This window comes from Callithrix jacchus, chromosome 17 (genome assembly GCF_049354715.1).
Source record: "Callithrix jacchus isolate 240 chromosome 17, calJac240_pri, whole genome shotgun sequence".
NCBI classification, from domain to species: domain Eukaryota; kingdom Metazoa; phylum Chordata; class Mammalia; order Primates; family Cebidae; genus Callithrix; species Callithrix jacchus.
This window is the reverse complement of record NC_133518.1, coordinates 38,984,378-39,002,913: the sequence shown is the minus strand read 5'-3', so window position 1 is coordinate 39,002,913 and position 18,536 is coordinate 38,984,378. Positions and strand designations below refer to the sequence as shown.

The 18,536-nt window shown below is 30.9% G+C and overlaps 1 protein-coding gene across 2 annotated transcripts in view; it reads right to left on the bottom strand.

Annotated features, from left to right (window-relative positions):
- Positions 1–928: 928 nt before the first annotated feature.
- Positions 929–18,536, bottom strand: part of PLOD2 (procollagen-lysine,2-oxoglutarate 5-dioxygenase 2) — a 104,161-nt gene continuing 86,553 nt past the window's right edge. The window contains exons 10-20 of one of the 2 annotated variants that reach the window (XM_002759516.7): positions 17,357–17,478; positions 15,889–15,993; positions 13,150–13,275; positions 10,521–10,662; positions 9,258–9,320; positions 8,179–8,292; positions 4,724–4,789; positions 4,034–4,138; positions 2,762–2,908; positions 2,527–2,652; positions 929–2,355 (exon numbers count right to left, since the gene is read on the bottom strand). In XM_002759516.7, coding sequence (XP_002759562.3) covers positions 2,200–2,355; positions 2,527–2,652; positions 2,762–2,908; positions 4,034–4,138; positions 4,724–4,789; positions 8,179–8,292; positions 9,258–9,320; positions 10,521–10,662; positions 13,150–13,275; positions 15,889–15,993; positions 17,357–17,478 — 1,272 coding nt within the window. In that variant the 3' untranslated portion in view covers positions 929–2,199. The remainder of the gene's footprint in view (positions 2,356–2,526; positions 2,653–2,761; positions 2,909–4,033; positions 4,139–4,723; positions 4,790–8,178; positions 8,293–9,257; positions 9,321–10,520; positions 10,663–13,149; positions 13,276–15,888; positions 15,994–17,356; positions 17,479–18,536) is intronic. The other variant, XM_008983709.5, reaches the window with a different exon arrangement.

Genomic DNA, 18,536 nt, shown 5'->3' with positions numbered 1-18,536 from the left:
ATTTCTGTTATCAAAATAATTTAGTTATGTAGTAATTCACACTTCTAAAGCATTTCTACACGTACAGTTTTCTCTTCTCATTATTTCTTAGTGTACTTCTCTCCCATTTAATCCAACTCATTACATTAAAATTTTTTATATATTTCTCTATTTTTCTTCCCAACAGCTTTTTCTTAATAATTATTCTTAAGTAATGCTGTAGAGCTTGCTATTCAAAAAGACCACAGAAAAAAACTACCTGGATCCCAGTTCTGAAAACATGGCAGGAGACTGAAATAGTTATGCTAGGTAACCACCCATGGATGCCAAAATAGAAAAGGACTAGTACCTGAGAGATGTCTTTGAACTGTACCACAAGGGACATTAAGCTGGCTTGCACTGGTAAAAATTGACTTGCTTTTATAACCAGAGGCTGTTCTGATGAGTTGGCATCTACCAGGTGCTACATATTTTGAAAAACATTCCTGATGTATAGTAACATAATTCACAAATCATTACTAAAATGTCTCCTCAACCTAGTTGATGGATAGTAGAAATTTTCTTTGGGTACTAAGTGTCCCCAAAGAAGTAGACGGGGGTAGAACCCAACTTTCTTATCTTTTTAAGTCCATCTCCCAGTGACTATAATTTTTTTTCATCACCATATCCTTGGTGCCCTGGCCCATAATATAGACTCAAAAAATATTAATGAACAAATACACTCATATTGAATAAAGTTTGACTTCTATTTTCTCACTTGTAAAATGAGTTAGATCAAATTCCTAGTCATGCTAAAATTGAAGATTCTATAATTTAATTTATAATTCAATAGTTTGATAGATCCTTAAATCTACTAAGCCAAATAAAAAATCATAGGATTCTTTCTTTCAGACTTTTCCATCATACATTCACTTCTGAAGATAAACACCAATAGTAAAGAGAACACCACCACCTTCTAAAATTATTTTATTTTTTATAATTTTCTAACACATAGTGTTAGAAAATGAATGTTCGCACCATGATTAAGAGCTTCTTTTCAAGTTTAACCTTTACATTAAAAACAGTAGCTAAAATAAGGATATTTCAACCTTACTTAGAGAAATGATAAAACATCAAGTCAACAAATATTTTTGTTGGGGTATTTTTTTATAAGTGGGATACAGGGAAGTTAATATAGACACTAAGAATAAAATGGAAATTATGCCAGGAAGAGAAAAAAACAAATAACCTTCCCCCCAAAAAAAGAATAAGGAGAGAGACAAAGGGCAAAAGGGAAGAAGCAAGGCTCAACGACTTTATTTTCCTGATATAAAATTCAAGTACTTAAAAGTTTTTTTAAAAAATTATAAATGCACTACTCATCTCAATGAAACTTTTCTTTTTCCTCACTATTTTCTAGAACTTTCTAAAAAAGGGAAACAAAAAAAAAAGCCTGTTTTGACTTAAGGACACTTGTTGATCTGAAGTTGACATTTGATAATACTTTAAGACATGGAAAGGTTTTCCTAAATCTAATACCTACTTAATATAATCCACTTTTGAAGATTCATCTGAAGAAACACAGAGTTTGATTTTTAATACAAATGTAAAATATTCTGCCTTACAATCTAAGCAAAAATGTTTTCAACTGTATATGCTCCTCAGTTGTATTTTGTACTAATTTTCTTAAGGAAAACATTGTATAATTGTGTGTTCCTGTAGTAACTACTGTAAATAAGACCTGCATAGGTATTCAAAAAAGTACTTAATTGCATACAAATACAGTTTGAATCTGATTTTCAAAGTTTTAAAACATGGTAATTTCATTTATATCCATTTCATCTATATTTCCTCTAATTTTGATAAATAAAAATCTTCCCATGCTTTTTTTAAATAAGAAAATATAATTAGTCTTGTCATTTGTACCTAAATATTTTATCATCTTGAAACAAATATTCATAAAATTGTCATTATTCTCAGAGGCAAAAAAGCTTAGAAATAAATATTTTCTTTTGCTGTTTTTTTCTTTCGTTTCTTCTTCAACCTGTGTTTTAAGGCTCAGAGCAGACATTAAGAAATAACATTTTTTATAAAATGTTTTTCAAATGTTTGGCCCAAAGTGAAGCTGTTCTGTTGCAGTTATTTAAATATTCCTCTCATCTTCTCAGACACAACTTCAAAGACGTGTTCATGTCAGTCATTCATCCAAAAGAAGTTTAAATTCAATGAAAAGTAAATAACTTAGGGGTCTATAAATGATACTGCAATGTATCTTGTTCCATTTTTAACAGGAAGTCCTTCATGCAAATGTGTGAGTCTCCCAGGATGCATGAAGCTCCAGCCTTTTCGTGGTGATTCAATAGAGCAATTGTACCTTAGAAATTTGCAACCACCTCCCTAAAAAGGTTTAAATGAAGAAATATATCAGCTTATTATATTTAACCAGTGGCAAAATTCAAATTATGTCATTTGAGCAAAATTTTAAAAAGAAACTAAGCTTATGGCAAAGCCCTTTTCATAATTATATATTTCTTTTGAAAAATCTAAAAACACAAGAGTCAAAATTACCTGAAAGTCTTCTCCCACGTTATTAAGTGCAATGTTTATGGTAAATGTAGAAGCATCATGATGAGGGCGAAGAGAACGCTGTCTTTCAGGGGAATATTTTACTACAAAATTCAATAGTGCAAACCCCTGAAAAAGGAAAGTAAGCCAGTGGATTTGCTTATTAATAAAAACATTAAAAACAATATCTGTGTAAAAATTGGTAGGAAATAGGCTGGAGAGGTGGGAGGATAACTACCTTCGTATAATAGCCTGCAAAGACTTTCAGTGTAACTGGTGCAATGAACTCCCGGATAAAATGAAGCCATACATTCTCAAGATCAACTTGCTTCATGTGGATATCATCAGTTGGGACATTTTCATAACCACCAGATATACGGCTATCCTAGAAACAACACAAATGACATTGTAAGATATAGTTCATGTGCAATTCCCATTTATATTACAGTATATTTTTCAACACAGATCATAATAGACAATAAAAATAACAGTTGTTCCAATATGGTATACCATCAGGTTTAACTGTAAAACTATCAGAATAAGTTAGGTACAGCTTTGCCAATGATACAATGATGAAACAAAGTAATGTAAGGTCAGTAGACTCCTTTCCTACTTTGAAAATGTATATGGAAGTTTAACTATAAAGTAAATAAAACTGACTTCCTAAGCCCGCAAATACCCTCTAAAACATGAGTGTTTTTTACAGTGACACTTTAGGCAGTCTTAGCTGCTTGATGAGCATACATTCGGCATATCTGCTTTCTGTATTAGCAGATACTGAAAACAAGCTTTCTCCGCTGTTCCTTACTTCTATTTGTAACACTCAGTCTTTGAAAGATTGCTTTTCATTATTTCACCACCTACTGACTTCAAGTTCTTCCTTATACTTTAAGTTTCCCTCTCCCTCATCAGCTCATTACCTGGGGGACATAATTGTGCAGAGGCAGTAATATACCAGAGTATTCTGCTAAAATGGCATGTCAGTTCACAGAGGAAAAGAAACACATGGAACCACTGACAGTAGTATTTCCTGCCAAGTCTTTGATGCTGAATGCAAATGCAAAACTGAATTACACCGAAGGCACTCAGATACCTCCTTCCTATTTTACACACAAAAACAGTTTTGACAGCCAGATAAAGTCTGCCCTAGAATTTTCACTCTCACTGTGAAAATGCAAGGAATAAAAAGTGGCCTTGGAAAAGAGCCATATCACTCTGTAAAGACATATATTACCTAACAATCTCCAGCTTGAGGACACTGACCCTTAGGGAACATCCAGTGTAATTACATGCATAAATGAGAAACCCGCCCAGACTGATGAAATGACTTAAGTGTTAAACAACTGGTTAGTGGCAGAAGTAGACTGAAATCAGAGCCTTGGCTAGCCAATTTATTTAGGTCTAGAACTCAGAGACGTATGAGAAAAAGTATAACAACCTCTCCAAATTATCTGAATATCTACTTAAACCCCAAACTCATTTTAGTTCTTAGAGTGAAATTACAACTTACGTGATGTTTTCCTCCAGACCATTTGCCATAATGCTCCATTTCTTCTACCAATTCGTCACAGGCTTTTTCCGAAAATATGGGGAACCAAAAGACATCTGGACATGGCTATAAAATAAGCGTCATCATTAGAAGACATAATAACTTCTGTGTCTTAATAGTCTAAAATAGCTATTATGTGTAAAATAAAAAATCCTAAATGACTAGGAAACATAGTTTTCTGTCATGGTTTATTTGACAGTATTTTTTTTTCTCGTGGTACACAAATAATGGTGCACCTCAGAATTGATGACATTCTCAAAAATAGTTTTAAACACTAACCTAAAAGAGAATTCATTATTTGAAGTTGTCTCTTTGAAAAGACTCAGAAAGACAGCCAGATACTTCCAAAGAAAAGCTTTCACTGAAAGAGTTCTATATGAAAGATCTGTGAATGGTTCCTGTTTTTAGTGGTTTGAGAAAGCTATGAATAACACTTAGGAGCATGCTTAAAATGCTAATTTCTATGTTCTACATTTTACAACTGCATGTTCCTTAAGGCTATTTAATCAGTAATTGAGTCATATAAATTTTACCTAAAAGATAGTTTCTCCACTTTCACATCTTCTGTGAAAGTAGTATTGCATTAATAGTATTTCTTCTGGAAAATAACAGCAAAATTTTCTATACTTTGTAATCATTGTTAATACAAACCTGTTCAACTATATTTTCAGTGAAAATCTTGGAATAATCACGGTTTATATACTTTTCCTTCCAGTCCTATATAAAAAGAAGTACATATTAAAACAAATACCTTTATAAATACTTTACTGAAAAGTATAAAGCATATGCATTTTAGAAATTATTCAACTTATAAGTGATTATGTGTGGTGGACAAAATAGTAATTTTCAGAAACCACAGTATATGGTTTAATTTTTGCCTGGTTCTGAGTATGCTTATGTCATTCTATGAAGTACAAAATTTTTATTTATAAAATGTTGTACCTCAGGATTTTAAAACTTCAGTAATCTTACAGTGAATAGATTTACACATTTTACAGATGCTCCTTGACTTGCGATGGGGTTATGTCCCAATAAACCCTTGGGAGGTTGAAATCACCCAATACCCTGATAAATAAATCCATCATAAATTTGAAAATTCCTAAGTCAAGTCACCATAAGTTGAGGACCATCAGTATTTTAATATATACACAGAGTAGGTAAAAAAATGTGTGTTTAAAAGTAAAAGACAGGGAACAAAATCCTACTAACAAATATTTGTAAAAATGAATTAGTGAATTAATTAACGAGGGTCTATCTTATATGTCTCTAGTAAATTATTCTTACTTTATTTTTAAATGAATTTTTAAAATATCTGCCTTCACTTCAGTTATTAATATTTATCAAGGAATAATCATGAGTTTACTAGCACTTTCACTTCTTTCAATTACTAAAATTAAGGGATAGGGCTCTATGTTGAAAAATGGTTCCCCTTCATTCTAATTCATGAATTTGATCCTTTCTGACCAATCTCTGGCATAAAAGCCATATATGAAAATATCATGACATTTTTTTCAATAAAAGCTAAAGAATTATTTTATTGGGTCAAGTTCTATAATTAAATATGGGTATTTATTAAAATATGAATATATTAAGATAGTGAGTGATATAAGTATCCAAAAAGATCTCTTCTTTGATTTAGAATATTTCTAGCAATTATTAATCTTTCTCTTTACAAAGTGCAAATATAGAAAGCCAGCAGGGAGGAAGTGAGACACAGACTCAAAATAATCCCAATCAAAAGATGTTTAAAAAGTTATTTGCCAAAAAAAAAATTATTTGCCTTAAATACATCTTTTGAGGCTAGATTTTAGAGGGACTGAATATTTATATCATTATTTATGCCATTAGTTTTGCATCTATTTATATGCAACTCAAACATTTTTGATGTGGAGGAAACAAAGGTATCTTCATAATTTTAACAAATTTCATGTTTACATACTATATATGGATCAGATTTCTGTATTATCTCATTATTCCCTTCAATATTAATGAGTTTTCTGATTCTAAAATATGGGAGGAAACTGAATAATCATCAATAAGAAAGAATTTATACCTATAGTCTTTCATCTTGTGTATCAGTACTGATTTTTCTTTAAGTAAAAAAAAAAAAAAAAAAATTCCCTACAATTTTATCTTAGGGCATTAGTATTAACATTTCATTTTGGATCACCTTTCAAATCACTGAGCAAACTGTGACTTTATTAATTTCTTAGAAATTCTAATAATCAGAGGCCTTTTTCTATGGGGTTTCCCTCATGAGGCACATTAGTCAGGCTAATTTAACAGAGAGCAAAGAAAGTCATGGAAAGAAAAGCCATTCCCACTCAGTTCTGATATTTTCATTGCTTACTTTCCAAAGACTTGAATTCTTACACAAATATCTACAATTTAGGATATCATTTAGGACATCTTACCAGAAACTTAATGTCACACAAGAAATCAAAAAATCCTAATGGTGAAGTGAAATAAGGAATTCTACCCTCACAACTAAAAAACACCTCTTTTCAACTTTACTTCTGTCAAAGATGAAGATATGTGGCTAAAATGGAACAAAAGTACTTTTAAAATAACAAAATGTCAAAAGATATTCTTTTCCTATTCAGAATATTCAGACTACTACATTTACTATCCCCAGATCTCAACTATTCCTTCATAATAAAGGACAACTCTCATCGGGTGGATTGAGTCTGCAATTTAAAACTTTTACTATTGGCAAGGGGAAAATCATTACAGCAGTGTTACAGGTTTGATTGTTGAAGAGAGTATTTTCCCTTGAATAAATGTGCGACTTGGCTAACGGAAAAGATGTCCCTGTAAAACACAAAAGGAGCTAATTACTGTATGATTCAAATCTGTTAAAAAGAAGAACAAGAAAACAGATTTTAAAAGGAAATCATTTCTTCAAGTTAAGACTCTCTTCATATGCTGAATAAGCTTTCTTCTGAAATTCTCTCTAGCTATCTTTGATGTACATTCACAAAGCTGCCAAAAAGTGATTTAAAAATGTATTTTCTTAAACAAAAAATAAAACTATTATAAATATGAGTTATTTGTAAACATGTTTCCAAAATTATGATTAAAATTGGATGGTACTTTTGAATACCCAAAACAAAAATATTAGAATATTGAGAAAGAACAAATTGATAATTATCTTCCCCAAACCTAATAACTATCTTAATATGAAAAACAGTTATTGGTCAAGTTTGGATCTACTCTATAGATCATAAAATACAATAATTATGTCATTTTCATTTTTTTTTAATTTACTTTTTAAAAATTATTTCAGCATTTTGATTCAGGGACTATATGTGCAGGTTTGTTACGAGTGCATATTGCATGATGCTAAGGTTTAGAGTATGACCAATCCTATCACCAAGGTAGTGAGCATAGTACCTATTAGTTGTTTTTTCAACCCTTGTGCTCCTCCCTTCCTCGCTCCTCTAGTCCCCACTGACTAATGTTCCTATATTTATGTCAATAAGTACCCAATGTTTTGCTCTCACTCATAAGTGAGAATATGCATTAATTCACTTAGGGTAATGGCCTCCAGCTCTATCATGTTGCTGAAAATGACATAATATCATTCATTTTTATGGTTGTATAGTATTCTATGGTGTATATGTGCCACATTTTCTTTATCCAATCCACCATTAAAGAACACCTAGTTTGAGTCCATGTTTTTGCTACTGTGAATAGTGCTGCAATGTACAGATACAGGGGCATATGTCTTATTGGTCAAATGACTTATTTTCTTTTGGATATATACCCACTAATGGAACTGCTGGGTCAAATGGTAGCTCTGTTTTAAGATCTTTGAGAAATCTTGAAACTGCTTTCCAAATTGCTAAACTTATTTACATTCTGACCAACAATGTATAAGCATTCCCTTTTCTCCATAGCTTCACCCATATCTGTTGTTTTTGACTTTTTAATAATAGCCACTCTGACTGGTGTGAAACAGTATCTCATTGTGGTTTTGATATGCATTTCACATTGTGTCACTTTTTTTAAAGTTCCTAACTACATTTCATATTATTACCCAACTGATTTATAACCACTTAGAGTCATAGAAAAATAATAAATAAAGTTGAGTATGAAATACATACCACAGGATTTTCAAAAATCTGCCAGAGGTCATTGTTATAATGAGAAGTATTGTAATTAGCAGTAGATAATAGCCTTCCAAATTCATTTCTATTAGAAATGTACATAAACACACCCTATATGCCAGAAAATAACAGTATTAATTTTAGAGGTAGGAACAAAAGTAAATTTAATCATAGGAAAACACAGACGATATTAATTTCATTTTTATATTTCATTTATGAACATGCATTTTTAGTATTCATATAAAATGTGCATGGTTTAAAATAAAAAACTCAAACTTTGATGATGAATTCAGACACCACACAAAACTAACATAAAACTGACACTCAACTGAAAAAAAGAAGAATGGACTGTTTTTGTCCCTTTCTCATTGATTCTAGATGTAGACATCAGGGAAAAAAATCCTTTTTGAAAGCAGAAATATTTTCGAGACACAAGTGCAATGAATTACACCTCTTTTGGCTTCTCTCTCTTTCAGAGAAAGAATTACATTTTTAAACATGAATTCACTGCCAGTCATATTTCACCAGTCTGTTTCATTCCTTTCTTTTTCTAATGCTTAAAGACTAACACAAATGAGTCATGCATTAAAAAGGTAGATTAAAAAAAAACAGTCTCATATTCTTGCCCCAAACCAGACAAATGTGGAAAACACCATACAGTAAGGTTGTTTCTTTTTGGACCTGTTTTAATGGTAAAAGAGTTAGTGATTAATAACTCAATGAAGTGCACCTAAACCTTACTGTAATCAAATCCTATTTTATACCTACTTCTATCCTCTTCTCACCCTTTAAAAAAGAAATAAAAACCTAAAAAAAGAATGAAAGGGACTTAGGTTTAACTTTCTCATCTGTCGACCATAAAATATAAATCAGCCCAAAGAACCAAGAGCTGACTGTCGCACAAGACCCATGCCCAAGTCACATAACACACACACACACACACACACACAGATGACTAACTGATGAATACCAACATTTTACCAAGCTAAATGCAAGTAAGGTTCTTAAAGAAACTTTACTGCTAGGCAATAGACTATATCAAATATTAAATAAACAAAAATAAATAAAAATAACACCTTTGGGGGGCTGAGCATTTGGAATGTTTCCGGAGTAGGGGAGTCTTTTTCCCTTTGTAAAGTCTAAAATGAAGAGAAGCATTGGGTAAGTTGACCTGTACACCTGCTCTCTCAGGTATTCTTTGGTAAATAAAAATAATAGCAGCTGTTGATCAAAAGCTAACATTCCGAAATGTCCTTCACAGACAACATGCAGAACAAGCAAAGCTTATAGCACACACAAAGAAACATCTCCAGGTCTTTCAGCCCTTTGTTTTCTTTTCTTTTTTTGGGTGTGGGGGGTGGGGGTCAAACAAAGTCTAAGCTCATTCCGTAGCAGAACTTTCATTAGACACATAAGACAAAGGAAAAAATGAGTAAGAGAGGCCATTCCCTGATGCGCTGTCGAGTCAAATTAGCCAGACGTGAGCACAAAATACAATCACAAGTACTGAGGATATTCAATAATAACAATGCACATAGGTTTGTAGAGAAAACAAACATATTCAAACAACACATGCTTTGTTAAACTGAGAAAAGAAATACTTGCCAACTTTTCTGATTTTTCTTGAAATCACAATTGCTTGTATAAATTTAGAAATAAAAAAAATACCCTATCATTTCTAAAACCAAAAATCATATAAATATGTTCTAAAACATATTTATATATTTTGAAAAAATATTTTCTAGTCATTTTAAGTTTTATAATGAAAGTGTATTTGTAGTGCAGCAATGTATCATTAATATTTTATTTAGAGTAAATATATTATATATCTTAACCCTTCTACCAGTTTGGTGGTAAGAATCATGCTTTGTAAGAATGTGAAGTTAATAATAATCCTTAAAAGTTCATCTAGTTAGAGAAAATATGGACATTAATTTTAGGACAGAAATTTTCTTAAATGTGGAATTATTATTTCATCAAAGCTTATCTAATTAATTTTAATTAGGTCAAGTTTTCACTACAGAATTTCAAACTAAAGTAAAGATGTATTCTTGAAAGAGCAAAGCTGATTTGTAACAAATTCATCTTAATTACAGAAATCCAACTCTGTTGCCTATGAATTAGCCTGAGCATAAAAACTAACATTTTTCATACCATTTCTACAAGTAAATGTTAAATTATCTCCAAAATTGCTCCCAAATTTTCAACACAGAACCAAAAAAATTGGCGAGTACTTACAAATTAGCAAGAAAAAGGGCATCAAAACACAGTGACATACCAACTGGTAAAGCAAGCCATCTTATAAGAACATTCAAACAAGCCATCATTGCATATCTTACCATTTCTCTAGCATTTCGACAAAGAGCCATATCAGGATCCAGTTTATCACGAACAAAATAGTTCCTTTCATTCATCTCTGATCGGAGTGTCTTTCCTTTAATTAAGTACACATTAGCCATGTATGGGACATTCCATACTCCTCTGAAAGTAAAGAGAAGACATTCTTAAATACCACAAATACAAACAGTTTTAAGTTTCATTTTTGCATTTTTAAAATAAATGTTTTGTGTTTAGATTTTGTACACATAAACAAACATGTGAATACACAAACATATTGAATGATATTTGCCCTATATATGTGATTACATTGCATACACTGTAGCTAATGAGATTTAGGAGACAAACCACTGTCCCTTTGGATACATTTCAATTTGGGGTTGGTGTCTGTTTGGCATTTTTATTTTAACTGTCATATCTCAATTAGTTGTTATAGTTAGACTATTATATTCTATTGTATGGAAGGTTTTTTTACTTAAAATTTAAGAATTTGATAGCATGAATCATAACGTACAACCAGTGCTGCACTACACCCAGCTCATACTGGTTCCCTAGAGTTAACTTTTAATGCCAAGTCCATGTTCAGTAATTTCACATTGGAAACTTGAAATCAGCTAGGATAGAAGGACTTACACCAAACAAATGGACAAGCACTTTAAATCAGGGAATCTTCCACCTTCAAAAGCCAGTTGTTACACATTTACCAGCATACCACTGAATATAGCGTAAAATTCTCCAAAATTGTTTTATCTTACCATTCATTAAGCCATCTTAAATACTATACAGAAAACTGAAAACATGAAGAAATACAGCTGGGAGTATATGAATGTTGGGAGGCTCTTTTGTAATTCATTCTTTCCCACATCTGTATTCTCACTCTGAACAAGACTCACTTCGTAAAACCTTCAAGAGAAGTTTTGCCTATAAGGTTGTGACTTGTTTTCAGAGAACATTAAGGCAAGATCTTAACCAAGGAAATATAGTTAGATATTAAAAGAAATATGATATTGTGTCTTACTAAACCAGCCTCAAAGAAAAACGCCTTAAGGAGTACAGCAGTCCCCACCTTATGTGAGGGTGATAATTCCATGACCCCAGTGGATGACTGAAAGCAGATAGTACCAAACCCTACACATAGGGTACTATGGTTTTTTTTTCTACACATACATACTTATAATAAAGTTTAATTTATAAATTAAGTACAGTTAGACTGACAATAGCACAACTATAACAATATATTATAATAAATATCATGTGAATGTTTACACTTTATCTATCTCAACATATCTTATTTTCAAACCACAATTGACTTGAAACCATGGAAAGTAAAACCACAGATAAGGGGAATTACTGTATACAGTGTGTCAGCTAAATTCAGAAATTAATATCTGGGGAATTATTCAGTGTTTCAACTTACACACACACACACACACAAACATTTAGCTTCTTCATGTAGCTTTTGGACATGAAGAGTATTCTGTATCAAAAGCCTCTACCATATTTTTTTTCCTTACACTTCAGACAACAATGATAGGAGGTTGGACAGAAAAATACCAATGCCGAAAGCAACCTGAAACATGAATCTTCCATTCTACTTTCACAAACTTTCATTTTGGATGTGCCCAAAGATACTATCAGGTATACTATCTATACAACTCATGCAGAGTCAATACAACTGCATAGAAATGACAGAATATGATCTTACTAGTGTTTTCTCATCTACCATACATTTTAAGTGCAGCTAACAAAAAGCTTTATTGTATTTACATAATTCAAATTTAAGTTTTCTACACCACTTAACTATTTACACAACCAACACATCTTTTTACCACTCAACTGTTTGAAAAGAAATATGTGCCTTTTTTTTTTCTAAATTTAAGGGCACATTCTTTTAGTATTGAGAATGTATTTCCTCTTTTTAATCAGGCTGACATGTTTGAGAACTAAGGCAAAGCACATAATGTCTTAGTTACTCTGGTCCATCATATGTATGAAAAAAGAATGACATTTTTCACCAATATTACTTTAGCAAAACTATTTCAATTGTAATTAGTTTTAAAAATATCAACCATTGTCTCTGAAATAAATCATATACTTTTCAGCAAATATATTCCTTTCAATCTCTAGAAATGAAAATCTAATATTGGTGAAGAAACTTATATTTAAAGCAGAATAATAGCTATTTCACACAAAAAACTCATGAAATCAGGAATACTGGAATTTTCTGGCTGTCAGTGTTATTGTTGACTTAATTATAAATTTTAAAACCTATCAAAATAACCGTTAATTATACTCATTAAAAAGTTAGCAAACTAAATCCCCTTTCCAAACTTTTAACCCAAGAGTATTACTCTTTTATCAACCACAATGTGAGTATGGTAACCACATATAATCTCTTAGTATTCCCCAAAGCAATGAGCTTGTTCCATTAAGGATCTGGGACTTTAAAAACATTTTCTAAAAATATGAGTTTATATTGGTATTTCAGGATTCCAAGTGGTCTCAGGTTCTCAAATTCCCATTAACTAAAAAGAAAAGAGACGAATACAAAAAAAATTTCAAGTAATATTAGCAAGACTACATCTTTAGATTATGGTATTTTATATTAAAATATTAAGTCAAGTAACTTACACTCTATTTCCTTGAACAATGTCCACATAATCTTCAGATCGTGCATAGTATCCATCAGGACTCAATGCTCCCCAGAAATTGGACCATAGCTTTCCATGACGAGTTACAAGAGGAGCAATAATCTTTCTAAAGAGAGAAAGTGAGAGAGAAAAAACTCATATATTTATTTATTTTTAAATTATGACAGAATTATGTATTTTGGGCTTTGCATGACACGTAACACAATAGAGCTCATTTAACATACCTGCAGTTAATAAAAATAGAATAAGGATCTTCTTTTCCAATATCTTTGCTTAAATAAGCATATTGCTAATTTTCAACCATATTTCTTAAAAAAGTAACAAAGAAGGAAAAAGTAATTGAAAATGCCAATGAATATATAAAAATGACTTTTAAAAATGCCTTGCTTACACCCAAAGTAAGGAAAGTACTTTAGTTCATTTAATTTATTTAATTATATTTAAATTTAAGTATTTCAGAACCTATATTAAATGAAACCAAATATTTTCATTGTCACTGGGCGAGCAACAGCCCCTGGTGCATTTAAGGTATTCAATTAGTATTTGTTGAATGAAAAAAATGAATGAAGATTAACTGAGACATTTGTAAATAGGCAAGTTTTCCTGTAATTAAGTCTCAAATTATTTAACTATGTTTCCAGTTTTCCATGACTTTTAAAAATGACTTGTGATTACATTAACTAGTCCCAGGAACACTGAAATTTCCTTTAAATATTTTAGAAAACAAATTTATGGAACAACTATTCTCCACCAAAAAAACCAAAACTATTTCACAATACCTCTATCTTGTGAAGACCAGCCAGGCCCCTTCTATTACATGCATAAAAGTGAAATAGAATAAACACACATCATGCAGAATAATAAATTTTGGTTTATTCTTCCAAATTCCTACTAAGCTATTAATCAGAAACACCTATTTTATTTTATTTTGAATACTTACAATATTGTAAATAATAACCTAAATTAGAATCTACATATATTAATTTGGGAAATAATTCAATATCAATAACTGACAATAACAAATATTTTAAAAGAACTTGTTATTTATAATCCCAGCTGCCTCCTCAAAAGGGTTAAACCAACAAATTTGGGAAACCAAAATCTATCTGCTGTGTATCTCAATATTGTTGTGCATGAAAATGTAAAGACGACAGCTGAAGAACAACTCATATTATTATACAATTTAAGTAGTAAAATTTAGAGCAAGGGAGCAAATAGAGACAGGAAGAGGAGAAGAAAAAAGAGCTGATGAGAAGCTAGAAAGTCACAGGCCCAAGATGTGTCACATCTCTTTCTCTAGCCTTCATTCAAATCTACTAAATCTTGCAATATTTCTGGCATATTTGAATAGCTTATGGAAACCACATGTTTTGATACAGAAGTATTACATAAACCTAAAATTTTGATAACTAACAGAAATCCATGGAGACATAGCCTGAGTTTTACTCTTTAAGGGGGAAGGGCCCCAGATGGCAGGTAAGTTCCTTATAAGGGAATTGTTTTTTATTTTCAAAAATATTTAATATTAAGGAGGATATATGTCAAATACATAGCATAAATTCATTAGTTAACTAAGATAATAATAAATACCTAAATCATAGAGCCATAAAATGAAAATATCTACATACTATTAAAAAGCACATCTGCATTACATACTATAGCATTTCAATCAAATTAAGAGAAAACAATGCAAATTCAAGAAAATAATACTGAACTAAACTAGGTATAAGAGTTACAAATCATATACTATCTCATATCTCTAGGGTATCACAACTGTTTTTCCTTGCCAAATGATCAAAACCTCATTCATATGCTTTGGAAAATGACCTACAATGTATAGATAGTTAACTTAGAAATTAAGCATCTATAACACAGCTATACACTTGGGCTATATATACAGATTGCTACAGAGAGGTCTTAGATTTTGAAGTAATAACTAAATTCTCAAATTTACAAATTCTAGTGACATATACATATAGATATTATATATAGGGTGAGTTAATACTATATTTCCCAAGTACTTTTACTTAGCAAAATTAAAACAATCATTCTAACATTTCATCTGTTAAACATTCTATTTATTATGAGAAATAATGGTGTTAAAACATGTAGTTACAATACCTGGCAGTTAATAAGACTTGTTAAAGGTGAGCTCTTAGCAGGAGTAGTAAAAATATTATTACTAATATTAGCAGTAGTATCAACAAAGATTAATATTATTGTAAGTTGATATACATGGTGTCTTTTTCCCATGTCAATTGGGTTAATTGAACAAACAATCGCTGTCCAATGATAATTAGTTCAATAGTAAATAAAGCTACAAATATGAATGTGGGATGATTTATACCTCAGAAATTTCTTTCTGATACTAAAGACTACAACTCTGTATGCAGTTAACTATTTTGGTCAGAACTTTTGAGAAATTCTACTTTAAAAATATCTATAGAGGATAAAACAACTCTAAACATTAGTATCAGATATATCATAATTTCACCTAGCTTTAAACAGCAAAATAAGCCAAGTAATTGTATTTGTGATTATAACTAACATTAAATAGTTGTAGATGGTATTCAGGTTGTTTTCTATGACTCCTTTAGATGAAAAATAAGTAGAGTGTAACTAAGTTCTCTCAATTTACTAAACACACAATAAAGTATGTACACATCAGTATGAAAATGATCATTTTAATAATAAATTGATGTTGAGTTTTTGACAGTACCTGTTTTGTTCAATCAAAATTTTTAAAGTCCTTGGATTTGTCAAAACAACATCTGCATCCACACTAAAGTAATAATCACAATTTTCATCCTGACGGCAAAAGTCCCTAACATTGAAAAAGAAAATTAAATAGGCATGAGATATATTTAATCTTAAATTTCACAGTGGTCAATTTAACACAGGTATTCACAGGGAGATCACCTCCAAAATTTTAGGCCAATTGCAATATATTTTCGAGCCACTAAATATTTTAAGTCATAAAACGTCTACATATCAAAATGTTTTTGCATACATTACATGCAAACAAATACAACTAGTATATCCCACAACTCAGTTTTAAACGAATGTTGGAGATGTAAGTTTATGGCTTTTCAGGTATTAATATTTTTAAAACTTGATTTGCATGATTTTTCTAAGATAGTTATTCCTCTGCCTTCTTACCAAGGCCAGTGACTATGTTTGCTTTCCCTGGTACAGTCTGTAATGTTATCATCAGGAATATCAAGGAATGAACAATTTGAGATACCAGATGACATTTGGGTTATCAGCTTCCCACCTCTCAGCTTCCCTCCCTCACTGCGGGTCCCAGTTAGCACTTTTTGCTGTTGTCAATGTGTGTCTCCACACCACATTTGTTCGAAGCAACTGTCACACAAAATACCAGACACAAACACTTGGTACAATCATGAAAAAAATTTAAGAAAATGTGTTTAGAATTTAGACCCAGAGGATTCTCCAATGAATAAATTATAGAATGATTATTAATAATACTTGTTTGGTTTTTCAGAGGCCTATTTTCTGTCTATCCCTACATCCCCAACCTAGTCAGAATCCAACCCTCTGGGCCTTCAGCTTCCACAGCACAGGCATGAGGATTCAAAGTAGATAAGACTAATTCCTGATGAGAATGGCTCATGTCTTCACCTTTTTATGAGGCTCCTAACATACTTGCTGGCATATTCAATTAACATTCATTGAATAAATGATTGTTTTTACTATTATCAGAGTTTATTAGTAGAATGAAGTATTATAAGGGCTAAACAAAAGCCTACAATACCCCTTTTTAGTTTTACAGTATTATTTAGATCAGTGGGTAACTGGAGAGTAAGAGCACTCTTTTTCCCTCACCATCTAAAAACACAGTTTTACCATACACAACTTTCAGAGCATACTTTTAAGTCACTGCTATAAAAGTCATACTATTCATTTATTTGCATTTTTAAAAAATACTGATGTGTAGTTTGATTAAATATGTTAACTTGTAGTCATTTTTTAAAAAAAGTAACTTCTACAGACCTTTACGTATAAATACATACATAGACACACTCTAACAGTTAGCTACTGCTTACACAAACACAGATAAATAGTCTGAGACACCCAAATATGGCATAAAAATTTTATTAACAACTTATTTTTTCTTAAAGTTTCTTTAGAATAATTTAATTTAATTTTAATTTATTAAAACATACATTCCCATGTTTCTGGCTTCCGCTTGACTTAAATTTTCTTCTGGTCCTACTATTTTTATAGTTTTGATTTCATGTTTAGCTTTATCAAAAAATACCTTGATGTCCTTTTCATGATAAACTTCCTGTAAAATATTTTGAAAATCAAATATTAGAGAGAAAATAAGATAATAAGCTGACTGGAGTATTCATATGTAAAGAGTGCTTCATATTCAAAGTCGTGAATTCTACAATTCAGATATTCAATTACACGTAAAATAATAACAATATTAAATGTCACATAAATAATCTTAAATACATACGTCAATATTCTTAAAAGAGAAGATGCTTTAAAATTCTGTCAACATCTGCTATACAAATCTTTGTATAAATACTTAAATCTTTAATAGGTTCTTGCATAAATACTTAAATCCTTAGTACTATAAAATGTTTCCAATTGGAGAAGAAAAATATGACCTGTAGCCTGGAAATCTTAGTGGTAAAATATCGAGAAAAAAATGTCTATTAAGCATAATAGCCATCAATCTGAATTATAAATTTAAATAATCACATTTTACAAAATACTCTTTAAAACCAGAGAATAAAGTAAATGGTCATATAAAACTTTTTTATTTAGCAAAAAAAGGAAAAGTTTAAGAATATTCCACAGACAGATTACTGGAAAAACCATCAACATAAATGTTACCAATTTTAGTGTGATTCAACTATGCTAAAATTCAGATAAGATTATCTGTCTCCATCATTAGAGCATTTCAGAGATTTTTATTTGTCAAGTCTCTAAGTTTTCTGAAAAGCTGTTCCTTTTTTGCAGATTGTTCAAATCACATCACATAAAAGCAACATAGAGTTAATACTAAATAACAGAAGATAAGACAAAAAATTCCTCCATCAAGGAGTTTAAGGCCCTATGAAAGGAGGAAAAATATAAATAAATGACAATACATAAAAACAAAATACTTTAGTGTAAGCATATGTGTTATAACATATTTTACAAAGCAAATGCTCAATTTTTCATCCCTTTAAACCGATTTAAGCTGGTTTTCTGCAAAGTTAAAATATTCTCTAGAAAATGTGAATGGTTAGCTGACATGTACATTAGGAAAAATGAATAACTGTAAACAATATTAGGACAGAAGATAAAAAATTGCATACTTCACAGCTATTGAGTTTTTCTAGAATAGGT